The following is a 17,393-nucleotide window of genomic DNA, read 5'->3' on the forward strand; positions in this document are numbered from 1 at the left end:
CCACAGAATTTCACTGTCATGGTCTCAGGGTCCAGTCTCACACCGAGGTTTGTCAGTGTGGTTGAAATTAGGATGATTTGTCTGGAAAAAGAGGTGGTGGTTATGGAAGATGATTAGACCTGATGAGGAGTGGAATACCAATCAATATTTGGTCTTGGCGTTTAACCGGATAACGTTTTAGGCAAGATTTGTTATTCTAATCATGCTTTCAACATCACATTGTGTAACTTCATCAAAGCAGCCAGAAATCACAGACTAGATAAATACAAGACAGAGGAAGTTAAGGGCTTTCATTTTCTCTTTTAAAATGTAAGAACGTTATTGCAGGTCTTTTTGAAAGAGTTGCCAATATATTGGGATTTGTATTTTGTAGAATACTAATAAACACATATTTGTATATAAATTAAATAAAGTAAATAAAAAAAAATAAAAAACAGAAAAACAAAAACAACTCGTTAATTTGGCTCGAGAGGTTTTGTTTGGCTCGAGCGCCTTAACGGTCGTCACGTACACGTACGTACGTACGTATGTGCATACGTATGCTTGTGGGCGGGACCAAAATGAAACCGCGGAAGATTGAAAGCGAAGATGGCGACTAAAAATAATTCTCTAAACAGTGTCCAAACGGATAGAAGGTACCACATTTAAAATAAATGAATTAATTAATCGGCTACAATACCAACATGTGCATAGTAGGTTTGCGTAATGGGTAGTGAAAGTGCATGATATTATGCTATTACAATGGTTACATATTAACCAAATAACCCTAGCAACAGTTCGGTTCCACCAGAGCGATTGGTAACGAGTTTCGTTCTGACTCCATCGGGTCATTTTTGGTGCCTGGCAGGAGCATTTCTCTTTCATAACAGAACGAGGTCGTGGTGTTAATGCTTGTTTCTCATCAGGGGCACAAAATGCAGCGTGTTCCTCTGTCACGAGAAGCCAGACGCCAACCAGCCTGTGATCTTTAACCCGGACTTCTTTGTGGAGAGGTTAAAGCATGAGCATCCGCAGACTTTCCAGGAGTTGGTCCTCAGCAACATTACTCGGCTCATAGATCTGCCAGGGGACGAGTTTGCGCAGCTGACCGGGGAGTCGGAGCCCAAGGTGCCGTCGTCCAGTGGCTTTCTGCGCTCCTTCAACTTCCGCAAACGGAAAGGTTAGACTAGTTAATGAGCATGCACGTTTTAGGATCATACCATCCGATCTATACAAGTTAGCATTTGTACTTTTTAGTAATCATGTCTTTAAGAAACCATAATTTAACTTGTTTAGATTTTTGGTTTACATTTTTTTCCCTGCTTGACAGATAAGGGAGTGATCTTTGGAGCGCCCTTAACTGAAGAAGGAATAGCTCAGATCTATCAGCTCATTGAGTATCTGAGTAAAAGTAAGTATTAGAGATGCTGCACCTTAAAAAAGCATCATAAATATGCAAACATTATACAGCAACATATTATTCAATTATTTATGTTTTAGTAAGCTCTTATTAAAACTCCGATTTGATGAAATTGTACATACAATGTCTTATAAACGTGTGTCGAGACACATATACACACACACACACACATACATATATATATATATATATATATATATATATATATATATATATATATATATATATATATATGTATATGTATATATATGTATGTATATGTATAAAAGCATAAATAAATTAACTTGTTAAACCAAAAAATAAATTAATAAAAATACAAACTTTACACCTCAGGGTCCAGTGAAAGTCAATACTCTTAATCATATTTGAACATCATTTATTATTTTCCTTCCACTTTACAAACATGCGCTGCTATGAATTGGTGAAGTGAAGACTGCAGCAACACCTGAAGTTCTGGGAAACAACTTTATTCTCTGACCCACCCAGATGAAAGCCATAAGTCGAAGTGAGCAAATAAAGTAGTTTCCCAGAACTTCAAGCGTTGTTGGAGTCTTTACTTTACCAGGTCTTTGTCCCTCTCCATGCACCTTGGGAGTTAGTGAAGTTGTGCCAGAAACTTTTGAATCTCTGGGTTTATGGCTTATAAATAAATGGATTTCCGCAGTGGTAAAGCAACAAAATGTGGAAAGGTTCAAGATGGTATGAATACTTTTATAAAGCACTATGCGTAGGTTTTCAAACATAAAGAAGGATTATTTGTCTTTTTTTCTTTTTTTTTTTTTCTTTTTTTTTTTTAGAAATCATAGGGTTAAAACTTTGCATTAGCATGGTGGCAGGCTTTCATCTGCCTGTTTTTTTCACTATTATCAGAATTAATTAGTCAAGCATTAAGAGATGTCACTTTGACTTTCTTTATAAACAATGAGTTATCATGAGGTCATAGTTTATTTCTAGAAAGGAATGATGTCACTCGCTGAAAGCGGACACTGGAAGCGAATGCGTCGGTCAATAATTTATCTGAAAGCACTTTGCTCTTGCCGGCTCTCTCCCTCCGTTTCATTCACCCCATCACGTCTCCCTCTCCTCCTTCCTCTGTGCTGCGTGGCCGTCTTCATCGCTCCGTGTCTAAAAACGGCTCCATCCGTACCCCTTCTCTCCCCTGTGGTTATTCTCTCTCTCCGTCTCTCCTGCCCAGACCTTCATGTGGAGGGGTTGTTTCGGGTGCCAGGCCACAGCCTGAGGCAGGCGGCCCTGAGAGAGATGCTGGACACGGCGGCCGAGATAGACCTGGAGACAGGTGACTTCCATCCCAACGATGTGGCCACTTTGCTCAAGGCTTACCTGGGAGAGCTGCCAGAGCCTCTACTCACGCACAGACATTATCACGCTCACCTGAAAATCGGAGGTATAGAGTCACACGCAGGGTTCCTTTGGTCCCTTTTTTGCTGTTAATCTAATCACTTTTTGGGTCTGCTGTGTCCAGAGTTGACTCGCTTTGACGAAAAAGGGAATAAGACCAAAGTCCCCGATAAGGAACGGCAGATTGAGGCGTTTCAGCTGCTTTTCATGTTGCTCCCGCCGACCAACCGCAGCTTGTTGAAGCTGCTGCTGGACTTACTGTACCACACGGCCCGCACTCAGCACACCAACAAGATGTCGGCTATTAACTTAGCCACCATGTTCGCTCCGCATATCATCTGGCCCAAGAATGTGAGCATCTTCTTAGACACTCTAAGCATTTCAAAAGAACATTTCTATATACATTATTATTACATATACACATTTTCTCTTCTGTATTTTATGACGCAGGTGACAGCAAGCGATCTCCAGGGAAACATAGAGAAACTGAATAACGGGGTAGCATTCCTCATCCGGCACTCACAGAAGTTGTTCAAGGTAAACCGCTTTATTCCCTGCTCAGATGGAGAGGTTTGCTTTGCTTCCTTTTGAACTTAACTCAGGTGAAGCTTATTATAAGGTCAAAGAGGGCTTATCGATCTGATAAATGCACAATATGTCACAAATATTGACATAATCTAAGTCAATCCTTACCGAGGTGAGAACTGAATGGAATGCAGACACTATTAAACTTGCAGGAAGTTTGGCTGTCCATTCAAAGCGCAGCAACTCTAATTTCAGCACCATGGAAGGTGGCCTTGGGGAAGAGCCTGGGCTCTGGAAGTGCCTTTTTAACTCTACGTCTGTTTTTTGTCTCTCTGTACATTGGCAGCTGTGCTATTTATCACGAGTCGAGGTGTTGCCTGGGTTACAAGAAAGGTAGACATTAAAGAATGCGACCAGAAAGTTGGTCCACGTTAATAAAATCAACAAAGGTTCTTCATGTGTCTCTGTGGATGGAATTCTAAGCAAAGATAACTGAGTTCTCATCTTTACTAAATGAGGAGACGGCGGTGATGTGGTTCCAGCACTTTTATTGAGAAACAGAGCAGAGGTCACATAGATGGAAAGTAATCGCACCCCACGGTCCCGCTGCAGTATGCGTCTGCCCCGTCTCTGCCTGTCTCGCTTTTCGGCTCCCCCTAATACTGCACAGTGGCCTTGGCATGAGACATAACAAAGACAGTCTATCCTAGACAATCACCATGCTGCACAGTATCTACGCAGCATTCAGCCTTGCACTCAGCAACAGTGGATCTTATACACAGCCATTATGTCTGCAGGCCTCCTATGTCCGAGTGGTGTGAGGCCATAGTGACTTCAGAATAATAATAATAATAATAATAATAATAATAATAATAATAATAATAATAATAATAATAATTCTTATAACAGTCCCAGAGTCACCAGTCAGACAGGCTTAGACTTAGGATCATTTTCAGACGTTTAGGGACACTTTTGATAGATTATGGTTGTCTGTGATTTTTGTTCGCAGTCTTGTATTCGACCCGCTGTATTTTTGGTCAACCTAGCCTTCTTTCACTGTGGTCATTCTCAGCATATGTTTGTTGTGACACATCTGGGCCGTCAGCCCGGCCTCCTGCACGCAGAATAACACAAGCACACATTCAAGTCAGATTATTTACTCGGCCAACTCTGAAAAGGTCTTCAGCGGTTCGTTTGGCTCCGTCATCCCGCTGTGTAATGAAGCATTCCCACGGCTTTGTAATGCACGCGGCTGAATGTCAGCGCACATCCATCCTGTCCTGATGTTTCGGTCATTAAAATTCCCAGCGCCACCTTTATTATTTCAGAGCCGTCTCCCTGCAGGGGGTTTGTTTGTTCCTTAACGTATTCGGGACTCAAATGATTGTCAGACCAACACCAAAGGAAATGCCAGGATGCAGATCCTCTTAGTTAAATATTGCTTGGCGGCAAGATGAGCAGCCTTATGGCTGACCTTTATTCTGATCACATGCAGATTTTAAAATTTTCTCTGCAATTACTCGACATTCCTTTTGTAATGCAGAAGCACTTTCAAATTGTAATCCAAATGCTATTCAAATAGTACATTCTTTGTATGTTTCTAAACTCACAGTGAGCAATGATTTGTTACCTATACTTTGAACCATTAAACGTGTTCTCTACTGCTTTGGTGCATTTTCTTATTTACGTCGGCCGTGACTTAATTAATTACTTATTACACAGATCAAGGCCTGATAAATGAGATTCATTATTTTCATCAGAGTTTGATGTGCTGATTTGCTTATTTTTCAAGGCACCCGTCTATATCAAAGAATATGCTCGATTCTTCTACACTGGATCCAAAACTCTTCAGTCAAATGTAAGTATGTTTGTTTTTTGACTTGCCGTCTTGTTAATGTTTCAGCGTAGTTCCGGCCCTGTTCACCAACTCGGACCCCCATGCATCGCCATTTTGTCCCATCCTCCTTCCATTTTGGCATCCATAAAAAAAACACTTCAAAACTTTAGCCAAACCGTGGCTGAAAATTTCTTTGCTTTGAAGTTATTTTTCATATTTTTTTTTATTATTCTAATAATAATATTGTCATTGAAACATACATTACAACGGAATACATACATTCTGCCAATATCTAGTAAAATACCACCATGTCACTGTACTATAGTAAAAAAAACAAACAAAAAAAACATGGCCTATAACTAACACCTGCTGGAGCCACTCCTGGTGTAAACAACCTTGAGTGTTAGACGTTGCTGTGGAGGAAATTTGGCCCACTTATCCTAGATCCACTGAATGGTTTTTAAATGACAAAAACAACTCTGAAGCTGGTGCGTCCTACTGGGTATTTAAAAGATCTCTTTGCAAACCCATGTGAAAAAAAACTTCAAAGCGTTTTATTTTTTTACGTTTCTACACTTATTGCTTGGCTGAGTCGTTTTTTTTTTTTCTTCCTTCTGGTTGAATGTCAGCTGTTTGTGCAATATGTTCTCAGGCATGTTTCTTGACTTTTCTAGGATGACCTGAATCTCTCTTCAGCCTGCTCTGTTACTGCGGTCACAGCTCCGTCCCCTTCGCCCTCTATGAGATCAATCCCAGGTGAGACTAGCAGCACCAACAGCAGCCGGCCGTCTGAGAATCAGAGCTATACCGAGTCTTGCCTCAAGGAACTGTACAAGCAGGTCAGCAGCATGCCCGACTCTGCCAAGAAGAAAAAACTCATCAGACAGGTAACTCAGGGCCACTTAGAAGACAAACACCCAAACCATTTACCTCTTCTGATCAATATTTAATAAAGTTTCATCATCTTTGTAGTTTGCAAAGCAGCCCGACGGGACTTCCTCTGCAGAGACCCGGACGCCGTTCATCAGGAGACACTGGCGTTCTCGATCTGCGGGTCGAGTTATAAAGGTCTGCTGAAAAGCTTTATTACATTTGACTTTCTTCGGCGCGTTCATCCGATATTTTCATTATCATGCGAAGGACATATAAAGACTCCTTTAAAAAGTTCACAGAATTTTATTTTTCCACAGTTTAACTTTCTCTCATAGTAATGATTTCTATGTAATTACACTTCAATAACAGAGCAAGGGACTGGGAGGCCAGACTCCTTCAGAGAAAGAAAACGGCACACTGCCGAGTCTTCCTCTCAGCCCCTGAAGTGATGGCGCGATTAAGAGGAATCACCCACAGGGAGGAAGTAAGTATAGCAACCTTCAACCTCCGTATGAATGTCCAGTATCATAAAAACTCAGCATGACTATTATAAAATGACTCGCTGCTCTTGTTCCTGGGAAACCGCAGGTAACACTTTTTTATAAAAAAAACATAAAAGGTGACAAAGTTTGATAAAAATGGCTTCTCCAGATAACATTTCTACTCGGCCACTGTGTAAAATATCCATGTGGTGGAAAACCACCTGAGCGCCTCGCAGTACTGTTCAGATCACCTAAACTTTTAACATTTTGTCCTGTTACAACCTAAACCTGAATGTGTTTAATTTGGGTTTTATGTACGGAGCAACACAAAGCGGTTGGCAAGTAAAAGCCATGGTTTGCCATGGATGCAAAGAGAAAGTGTGGCACGTGTTCAGCTGTGCAACTCCAACTCAGTTCTATGCAATGGAGACCGTCTGAGTATCAGTTTTTCTAGTCTCTGCATCGGTCCCCCCACTTTGGCCCATTCTCACACATGAATTTGATCCATCATGAGTCATTGCTCTGTTGGAGCCCTGTGTTTATCTTCAGTGCCGTCTGCTGGAAGCTGAACCTCCACTCAAATTTCAATTGACAGCTTTACCCTAAATTTAGCTTCGTCCGTCTTCTCATCCACTCTGACCGGCTTCCCTGTCTGAAAAAGAAGAGCAGGATGCTGTGGGGAGGTGGCCAGACCACAGCGTCGAGATGATCCTTCCTAGTCAGAAATCAGTGATGTACAGTAATTTACTTCAGATTCTCACACTGACACAGATCTGGATGTAACTCCAGGGTCGACTTTAAAGATGAGCCGTTTTCTAATCTAGCCGTTTTTTATTTTTTTTTTAGCAAAGCTGACCGCCCCGGAGCAGATCCTTTAGTATTCACTTTTGACATTCACACGGCCTCATCACTGCACAACAGATCTTAAACCATGGTCTGGGTGAATACTCTATTCTCATTGGCTGCAGGGTGTCCTTTAAAAAGGGTTATTGGACATGTATAAAAAAAAGTCCCAGTCAAATAGCCCCTTTGATCTAAATTGTTGCGCTGACTCAAACGTTAGCTGGTAACGGCAGGGCGGTCGACGCTGGTCACCTTGGCAACGTGTCATAACGAGAGATATTAAATATTTTTCTCAGTTGCTTCTTGGGAAAAACTTGTGATTTATTTCTTTATCCCGCTTACACACTTGGTATAAGCGGGATAATGCCCTTTAAGGTGCCAATTATCATAAATTGATCAGAGGCTTCTTCTGCGTCATCCATCTATTTCTGATAATGGACACTTCGTCAGAATAAATAATTACAAAAACTATATTAAAGCACTTGTCCTGTTTTAAGTGCTCTTAACCAACTAGTCTGCACCCGTCTGTGGCTGATTAATGACAGGCTTCGTTGCTTACAAGTGTAACAATCATAGTTGCTTTCAGTTGAAGATTTAAACACTGATAAACCCGTTTATCTTCCAGGACTGACTGCTATTTAAGGACTGTGCTCCTCCCAAAACCTTGGAACATCAGTCTGGAGCCTTAAAGAAGCCAGGCCGTTTAACTTGCTGTAAAGTTGACCTTTTTTATTATTATACTTTTTTTATTTTATTTATTTTTTTCCAGAGTGTGAAACTTAGTGGTTTAGAAAAACCCAGAGTATCTCTGCAGCTGCCCGGTTTAACACAACAGTTGCTAAACAGCAGCGAGGATGCTTCTGTTGGTAATTTAGGGTCAGACAAGTTTAAACTTTCTGTGCTCCAGTGAATTTTGTTGAATTTTATTTTAGACATTTTTTTTTATTGTTCTTTATGTTACATGACCTTTACTGTTCTGCCTTGAATGTCTGTTAGGAAGCTGTGATATTCATATTTTCTGCTCTTAACGTAAATGTTGTAGGACCAAAGATGTGCCTTAAGCTGAATGTGCCTTAAGTTATTTCAAATTTTATATGCAACAGTTCTCCCCCGACAAATATGTTACAAATTTAAGGATGATTCTTTTACATTTGTTTAAAATATGTGCTTGGAAAATGAATTCTTGTGAAAGTGAGCTCAAAAGAAAAACAACAGAATATGTTTATGTTTTTTTCCTCTTTAACACAAACTTGTGCAAACACTGATTTTCTTTTTTTTTTTTCTTTTTTACTGATATTAGTAGCAGTATATGGTTTTAGTTCCTGTATTTAAAGCTTATTTTATGTTTTATATCTTGAAATGGTGTGTTTACAGTTTTGGCAAGAGAATTTTATTTAATCTTTTTATTATTCTAATGGTTGGTTCACTGGATATGAAGCAAAATAATATTTTATTTCTTACCACTGTCATGTTTATTGTTTTTTTTAATCCAGGGGTCTACAGAAAACGTTTTAGCAGTTATCACATTTAATTAAACCTTGTTTCTTACTGGGTAAAACTCTCTTTGGTGAACTATTTACCTTTTTTTTTTTTTTTACCAGAATGTGAAAATTGCAGCTTCATCTTGTGAGTAAATTGGTGATTCTGGTGCTTCTGTAAAGCTATGCAAGTTACTGTAACACATTGGTTGTTAAATGTCTTTTTTTTTAATTCATACATTTCTATTACATGTTGTACATATTTGTTTTGTAATTTGAAAAAAAAAAAAGTGTTTCCCCCCCTTCTTCTTGCAATTGTGTAAAGTCATGTCCTGCACTTTTATTTGCAACCACAAGGTGGTGCTGTTTAAATGCAAATGGTAGGGAGCCTTTCAACACAAACATGTTGCTTCTGGAGATGACGGCATCAGCCTTCCTGCTTTATTGTTACCCACCTTCGACCCAATGTGCTGCTGCCGCCATGCAAACAATAAGCTGCTTGTAAAGTTAAATTGTTCATAAATGGAACATGAATTTCAGATTCATTACTGGCTGAAGAAAGATGGACTAAATCATAAAGGAAAGCATTATATGTTGCGGATGGGGGATAATAAGTAAATGTTATGAACATCTGTGAATGCTGGTCCTTCCCATAAGCAGCGCCCAGCGTCATGGTTTTACAGCTATAGCTTTTTATTTCTTTTGTTTTATCCAAAATTAGACATCTGTGAACTGAGTTGCTCTAATAAACCTGTTGAATTTGCTGTGTTTTATTTTTATTTTTGCCTAAATTTGCCAAATCCGTTCATAATATAAAAGTGTATAATGATGGATGTAGATGAGAAATCCTCCTCTCATAAGCTCTAATCAGACCATAGGTTTGGCGTGAAATATTCGGGAGACATAAACCCTTCTATTTACCGCGTGTAAACAGTCTGTCCTGATGAACTCGTCTCGTTTTGTAGACGTGAGTTGAGTAAACGAGTGGCTCAACCTCCCTTGCTCGTGTGAAAATTTTGAATCGCCGAAATGTAAATCAGTCGTCGTATCTCGTCCTTTCGGTCCCCTTTGTCTGTGGTCTCGTGTTTTGCAAACATCTCCTCTGCCAGACAGTAATTGCTGCCATGTCCCACTGCTTCAAGAGCTGAGAAGTCATTCTTGTGTGCTAGTGTGTGTTCCTATGAACTCTGTGAGAGCGCAGGGATGCTACTACCCCCCATTACCACTAAGCACCACTGTCTCCTCTTTAATTAGCCATTCATAAAGGGAAGATCTATGCTAAAGTGACATTTTTACAAGGACAAAGAGAACTATTTTTTTTTTTTTTTGCCTACAATGTGAATTCTATATATAAATCTGCATATTTGCAATATCAGAAGGGATTATCCACATAAAAAGATTTAGACCTCGACCAGTAACTCACCAGTCTCAAGCTTAACCCCAATGGAGATGGTTCAGAGTGTCATTTGGGCATTTTGCCAACCTTTATATGTTTAATCAAATTGCACAAGTAGTCATTCTTGTTTTCCGCTAAATGGCACTAAACAGCTTTCATGGTTCTCATGGTTGTCATTCCACTGTGGGGCGATGCTTTGCATGCAAACTCCTTTTTCAAGCCCGGTTCAGAGGTTTTTTTTTTCCCCCCTCAAAACTCTCACAATATGTTCCCTGTTTTATGTGTTGCCATTTATTTTTACCATTTATTTTACTCTGTGGATAACCATAAACAAAATACCCTGAATCCTTCAAATCCTGTTTTGAACCCACATCCAGGGCGCTGATTTGCACTTTCATGTAGTGCAAATTTGAGTGTGGAAAAAAAAAAGTTTTTTTTCCCCCCCTAAAAGCTATAGTTACACTCTCCAGAGCAGACAGGCTCTGATATATCTACGCTGTCGTCGCTAAACGCCAGCCTTTGCTGATATTAAGAGCCCACGTTTAGAGAAATATAATCCTGCAAATGCTGCTTATCGTTCACTTTTCCTCCTCTCAGCAGAGCGCCGTCCAGCTCTTTTGGTTTCTGAGTCCACTTTTGGGACTGCGTGGTTCTTGCTCTGAGTGTGGGATTTGTGTTCCAGTTGCACTAACAAATTAAAATAACAGCAGGTATGAGTATAATGGAGCTGGTCCACTTTTTATTTGCATGTGTTAAACTATTCTGTCTGACTATAAATTTAATGTCGACTTTTTATGGTTATGTGTGATTTTTTTTCTTCTTTCTCTCACTCCAAAACACCGCAGCAGCCTCTGTGCTGCTGCACATGATGTAGAAGGAAAGAGCCGTACGGTGCTTTGCGGAAGTATTCACGCCCCATCTTACATTGCTCAAGCTCAACATTGGATGGAGAGCATCTGTGAACATCAGTTTGCAAGATATATCACAATTCTGGACCAATGTATATTATGAACATGCTTTCGGGTCACCAGCTCCAGCCCCTGAGAGAGCCACCTTCCTGAAACTTTTAGATGCCTCCCTGGTCCAACACACCTGATTCAAAAATACCTGGATCGCCTTCAGCATGTCATTGAAGTCGGCTGGTAAAGAGCCATTGATTTGACTCAGCTGCTACTGAAAAAGGATGCATCTAAAAGTTGCAGGAAATCCGGGTGCACGTTTAACATCGTCGCCCTGCTTTATTTCGCTCCATCCCTCTTCCCATCATCTTCAGACAGCTTCCCTGTCCCTGCTGAAGAAAATAATCCCCACAGCTTGATGCTGTTTCGCTTTTGTCGTTTTATGTGCCGCGTCTCATTTCCCCGCACCTTTCGTTTCTGTCCTTTCTGCTGAGCTCGCTGGTCTTCAGCTCTTTGATCAACCTTTGATATCATCCAACGAATCAACGAGGCCTTCCCAGAACCGCTGGATTTACTCACCGCTGGACTCAATCTAACACGCCAACTGGGTGTGATCTGTAGGCCGTTCCTTAATCTGGATTTTAATTAAGGGTGTCAGGGCAAAGGGGGGCAGAGAGCACTTTTTATTAGATTTTTAAAAGCAAAGAAAAAAACAAAAACTGTATGTGATTTTGCTTCCACCTAAAATCCCAGCAAGGAACACTGAAGCCTGCGGTCGCGACGTGACAAAACGCGCACAAGCACGGATGCTTGTCCAAGACACCGTACTTGTTGATTATTTATTGAATCTGTCTGGTTCCACCTCTCTGGACCGGGGTGTTGATTCCCGTCGTCCCGCCGCGGATTCTCTCACGCAGCCTCTCCCCCTTGGGCAGAGGCTTTGTAGTGTCATGCAGGTTAGGGCTCTCTTGTCTGTCTCCGTCTCTCTGTGGGGTTTCGCCTGGAGGCAAACCTGAGAGAAAAGAATGAGCCGGGTAAGTGTGTGAGGAGCAGCTGAAAAGAGGAAGATATTTGGAGTAGATTTGTATTGTGAAGAGAGTCAAGGGAATGAAAGAAGGGTGGGGGGGGGGGATCTCAGGAATGAGTGTGAGTTCAGGCAGGGTTGCGTTGCGTTGGAGGGGGTGTTGTACGGGGAGGGAGAGGAGTGAGGGTGAACAGGAGGGGTAGGGGTGGAGTCGGGGGCTCTGCTATTTGTAGATCCTTGTGATGGATGACTGGTGTGTGTGTATGTGTGTGTGTGTGTGTGTGTGTGTAAGGGGGAGAGAGAGAGACTGGCTTTTTTCCTTTCTGCTCTTTCCCTATTCCCTCTCTCTTCAGGCGAGCGGAGCAGAGCAGGACTGAGTGAGAGAAGGACAGACGTATGCAGACCAGAGCAAACACCAACTCCACAAAGACGAGACAAGAGAGGAGTTTTCAAGAAGGAAAGAAAGAAAGAAAGAAAGAAACCATCCCTTTTTTTTTTACATGGGCAAATTATAGTGGATATCAAAGCTGCATCATCAGATCTGTAGGATTTGTGTGGAAGATCTTTTTTTTTTTTTCTCCCTTCTATTTATACTCTCCAGTTAAATAAAATTGTTCCTGCAGGACTTGTGAGGTGTGGCAGGACTTTTTGGAAGCCAAAAGGAAGGAGAACATAAAGAGAGGTGGACAGAAACAAGTAAGGAGAGGGAGAAAAAAAAGAAGAAGAAGAGGCTTAGGAACATGCCCGCTGAAGACAGCAGTTTTGAATCAAGCATGGGCAGGCTGGCTGGGCAGTGGATGTGGCTGCTGATGCTCTCTGCCCTGATGCTGGGCGATGCCAGCGCCTGCCCGGCGCTTTGTACCTGCAGCGGCACCACAGTGGACTGCCACGGACTGGGGCTCAAAACTATGCCAAGGAGTATCCCCCGCAACACTGAGAGACTGTGAGTGCCACCTCTACTTCTCCTGTCTCCTTGTGTGTGTGTGTGTGTGTATCCATGGCAGAGGAGCCGTCGGGCTGCTTATAATCTTCCAATTGTTTCCACTCAGGCTGTGTTATTGTGGCGCACATGAGTTTCTTTAGATGGAAGCAGAACAATAGCCCTGCCTGTGTACGCTGTGCATGAGTGCATGTGTGAATGTGCCAATCAGGCAGCCAGTCACTCACTGGCATTCCAGTCAGGTATAAATAGACATCAGAGACTGTGGGGGGTGAAAAAAAGCAGGAGCAGATGTGTTCCTGTCTTTTTTTATTTCTTTCATATTTCTGTATGGATCTGGTATTTAGTTATCTGTTTGTTTAAACTTTTTTCATGTGGTGTTTTTTTTTTTTGCATTTTTATGCTCATTTAGAAAACAGTTGCGTCTAATTTTGCTCCACTCTAGTGTCAAGTTTAACAACTTAAGTTCCCTGAAATGAAAGGATCTGTGACATTTAAAGAAATGTCTCACCAGTCCGGCTGTCTTTGCTCTCTCTGTCTTCATCTACCTTTCTTCCCTTTTTCAATTCCTCTCTACTCGTGCGCTGTCCTCTCCTCCTTTCTCTCTGCCCCATGTCCTGAACACTAACTCCCCAAATTGTTAAATCAGGCAGAAAATTAGGCAAATCTGCTGCTCAAGTGAGTCCTGTGCACGGATCACCTAAGCTGTCTCGTGAAAAGGCGTTAGCCGGACGCCGGCCCTGCAGAGGGGCGCTTCTCCATCTTCTCTGACGTTCCCCTGAAATATTCATCTGCGAAATCAGAGGGAGCGCAAAGTGTGGGGAAAATAGATTGTTCTGTTTCAGCTTTCAGAATATCGGCCGTGAATAAAACATGCGGTGGGAACGGAGCAGAGAGAAAGCCTGTGTCAGAGGCATCAGTGATGGCATGGTGGGAGCTGGCTGCATATTTCATGCCTTTCCACGTTTAATTTCTAAGAACAGCCCTGTTATTTTTCACCCACCCCCCCCGTCCGCGTTGCATACATGCAAACACTGGTTTAATAGTGAACCGGGGAGGAAACATGGTCATTTTGTGACTTCCTTTCAGACAAATGGCCATTTACGCTGGAAATATTCCCCGCGCCTTCCCCTCAAAGAGCATTTCTGTGTAAAAGTTGCCTGTGCATTCGTGGGTCATGTAGAGCATCTCTTTGGAATCACGTTCAACGCTGAGGATGTCGCGCTTTAAACATGCTCTGCGTAACAGTTACCTAATACATTCCTGGGTCACTAGTTCTACTTTTCACGGGTGGGTTTTCTTCATGTAGAGGGCGGCCGGTCTCCGCCGGGCCGCTCGGTTTAACAATAGAAACTAGTCTCTGCGCGAGCTTTTGTGTTGGGTGATTAATCAAGAGGAGTGAGCGAATCAACGCGGCCCAGTTGGCCACACATGATGCTCCCATGTGCAGTTCTAGATTTATGGGTGTTTTTTTTTTTTGGGGGGGGGGGGCGTCATTAATGAGCGACCGCTTGTAACCGACGCTGCGGTCAAAAGGTTGAGCATTATTGGTGACTTTGCAACAGGATTCACATCACTTGGACTTTTTCCCGTCTTGGCCACAGAGTTACTGTGACAGAGCAACATGTTAAACATAAGGAAAAATAGTGCGTCATTCTTTTTGCAAATACGAATCTGGAAAGGGGGGAAAAATTTGGAAAAGACATTTTGTAACCTAAAAGTTGTGGGTTTGATTCCAGCTTCATCCTGCCATATGTCGATGTGCTCTGGGGCAAGGCACTTATATGTGAATTGCTTTACCCAGATGCGTATCGGTGCATAAATGCGTGGGCGTTGGAGAGTGCTGCTGGCTGAATGATGGTCTGGATGGTCAGCATGACTAGAAAAGCTCTTTATAGATTCAGCCCATGTACCAAAAGTGACGTCTATTTAAATCCAGCCCTGTTTACTTTGATGCACCTGAACAAAATTCACTCTGACCAATTGCCTTCAGAAGGCCAACACTTAGAGTCCTGTTGTAGATAATTTAATCTCAGTATGAACACGGCTTTTCTGTGACGGCCTCAGAGGTTTGTTGGAGAACATCAGTGAACAAACAGCATCATGAAGACTCAAGGGCTACCCATACTCCTCAGAGATAACGTTGTGGGCGAAGCTTGAAGCAGGGTTAAGGTTAAAACAATATCTCAGGTTTTGAGCATCTCACAGCTTCAGTCCTTCATCTGAAGATGGAAGGAGTTTTGCCGACTGCCTAGGATGACAGTCTGGGGAGTGAGAGGAGTAATCAAGGAAGCAGCCAAGAGGCCCATTGTAACTCTGGAGGAGCTACAGAGATCCATCGCTCAGGTGCGCGAATCTGTCAAAAGGAGAACCGTTTGTCAAGCTCTTCTCAATTCTGGCCTTATTTCAAGAGGTGCAGTAAAAAAGATCAAAATAAGTCTTGTTTCTTTGCCATAAGCCATGTGGGGGATACCACAAACATATGAGACAGAAGTTCATTCAACTCTTTGGTGTAAATGATAGAAGCTGCATTGATGAGGAGATAGATGGAGCTAATGTAGGGCCATACTGGAGGGAACCCTGTCAGAGGCTGCAAAACACTTTAGAACTGAGTGAAGCTTCACCTTCCAGCAGCAAAAAAAAAAAAAACACACCTGGATAAAAGGTTTTGAAAACCGTGAATTAACACAATTCACTTTACAATTATGCTTCACTTTGTATCTTTGTTGTAAGAAAAGTCTATGGTGATGTTTATTGGCGTAATCTAAAAAAAAAAAACGATAAAAAGTTCAATGGTTGTGAATAGATTTGCAGCCCACTGTAAAGTGGAGGGGGGGAGGGCAATGTTTTTTTCATGGGGGCACTGAAAGCAAATTAAACCAGGAAAAACTGGTCAAAATGTAACCGTTTGATATAATAGGTGAGCTACAGAGCCAAAGAGCAACTTGTGTCTCTGGAACTGCCGGTTGCAGACCCCTGAAATCTGTGATCCTGTCTCAGAACGGCTGAAGCTAAAAGTGAAACATTTTAATTTTAAAATGATTATTAAAATAAAAATTAAAGGGGATCAACGAGTTACGATTTCTGTTCCAGCACATGTCATCATAAGAGATTTATTTTGTTTTATTACTTCAGTCCAGGGGCCATAACAGGGGGACCGACCAGTTCTACAGGGGCACTGGACCCTGTTTAGAACCGCCTATGCCTACATTTAACCAGGAAGTCCCACTGAGATTAAAATCTCTCTAAGAAAGAAAACCTAGCCAGGGTAGATAAATGTTTTTGGAAACACACCCAAATTATCAGGCTGTTCTGCTCCTAAATGTGTTTTAATGAGAATGATGCTTGTTTTTAGGGAAGCACCGTGTTTTTTTTTTTTTTCTAAAAAGTGTATGCGCTTGTGGAGTTCACTGTGTGAACGGAGGCTGTTGACACAGACAGAGAAATCCCATTTGCACTTGTCGGTGTGGGTTTGGATCAGGTCTGACCCCTGTGCTCGTCAGACCGGAGGCTGTAATAAGACTGTGAGCTCCAGGTGTTAAAACCACTCTCTGCCAAATATGGGTCTACGGCCCCTTTGTCCCCCTCCGCCTCCGCTTTGCATCATTTTGTCACTTCACCCCCCCCCCCTCTGCTCTCTTCATATTTTGCAGTTAGACTTTTAAATGATTGATTCTGGTGAATATCATATTGATTCGACTACCGCGCTGAAATCCGACTCAAACAAAAGAATATCTGTAGTGCTGATGAAAGTGACTCGCTCTGAGCCCTTTTGTTTGACAGATATCACATCAACAGTCAAGCTGCTCAGCTCAAATGTTTGTCTCATCTGTAATTAATGTTAATGAGTTGATGTGCAGAATGAGAGGATTTATGAGTCCTAAAGAATGTAGATTCTTTCATCTAATTGTGAAAAAAAAAATCAACTACGATTATTACGGGCCAGAAAATACCTTGTTCTCAGATCAGAGGACGTCTTGGAGCTCTTCCAGAATAGAGGAGACGGAGGCTGCGCACCATATGCACGTGTTTTCTTTTGTTTATTCATAAACTTGGGCATGTGCCTCCATATGTTTTATATGCCTGCGTGCCGCGAATCAGTAATGCTGGATGATAACACATGGGGGGGGGGTTTAGTGCTGGTTGAGGGGCTCGCGGTGGCTTTGATAGCTTTGAGGGATTGGAGGTGGGATTGCTTTTGCCAGGTTTCGCCCGCAGCGTTTTTTGGCAAAAGCACAGAGCCGGCACGACTGACAGCTCACCGGGCAGCTGATCCATAATTTACCGTGGCGTGGCTGAACACAGCCGGCCCGCTGTACCTGCGAGCTCTGGCTAGGG

The 17,393-nt window shown here is 42.1% G+C and overlaps 2 protein-coding genes across 5 annotated transcripts in view; both read left to right on the forward strand.

Moving 5' to 3' along the window:
• The first annotated feature begins 548 nt into the window (after nt 1-548).
• On the forward strand, nt 549-9,560 carry LOC105938627 (rho GTPase-activating protein 19). The gene is made up of 11 exons (XM_012880441.3): nt 549-635; nt 906-1,159; nt 1,310-1,390; nt 2,595-2,804; nt 2,883-3,109; nt 3,209-3,295; nt 5,076-5,141; nt 5,795-6,007; nt 6,093-6,188; nt 6,363-6,477; nt 7,944-9,560. Exons 1-10 carry the CDS (start codon nt 589-591, stop codon nt 6,435-6,437), a joined length of 1,356 nt encoding a protein of 451 aa, XP_012735895.2. The 5' UTR covers nt 549-588; the 3' UTR covers nt 6,438-6,477; nt 7,944-9,560.
• Nucleotides 9,561-12,394: 2,834 nt separating this feature from the next.
• Nucleotides 12,395-17,393, forward strand: part of slit1a (slit homolog 1a (Drosophila)) — a 110,255-nt gene continuing 105,256 nt past the window's right edge. For 3 of the 4 annotated variants that reach the window (XM_012880471.3, XM_012880473.3, XM_036126793.1), the window contains exon 1: nt 12,396-13,058. In XM_012880471.3, coding sequence (XP_012735925.2) covers nt 12,856-13,058 — 203 coding nt within the window. In that variant the 5' untranslated portion in view covers nt 12,396-12,855. Of the gene's footprint in view, nt 13,059-17,393 lie in introns of all 4 variants that reach the window. The other variant, XM_036126791.1, reaches the window with a different exon arrangement.

Source organism: Fundulus heteroclitus, chromosome 22, assembly GCF_011125445.2.
Source record: "Fundulus heteroclitus isolate FHET01 chromosome 22, MU-UCD_Fhet_4.1, whole genome shotgun sequence".
Lineage (NCBI taxonomy): Eukaryota > Metazoa > Chordata > Actinopteri > Cyprinodontiformes > Fundulidae > Fundulus > Fundulus heteroclitus.

Excerpts from the sequence above, each read along its gene's own strand:
- LOC105938627 (XM_012880441.3), top strand. The coding sequence starts at position 589 with ATGGCGACTAAAAATAATTCTCTAAACAGTGTCCAAACGGATAGAAG. Across the intron at positions 2,805-2,882 it reads CGCTCACCTGAAAATCGGAG|AGTTGACTCGCTTTGACGAA; the intron begins GTATAGAGTCAC and ends TGCTGTGTCCAG. Across the intron at positions 3,296-5,075 it reads ACTCACAGAAGTTGTTCAAG|GCACCCGTCTATATCAAAGA; the intron begins GTAAACCGCTTT and ends TTATTTTTCAAG.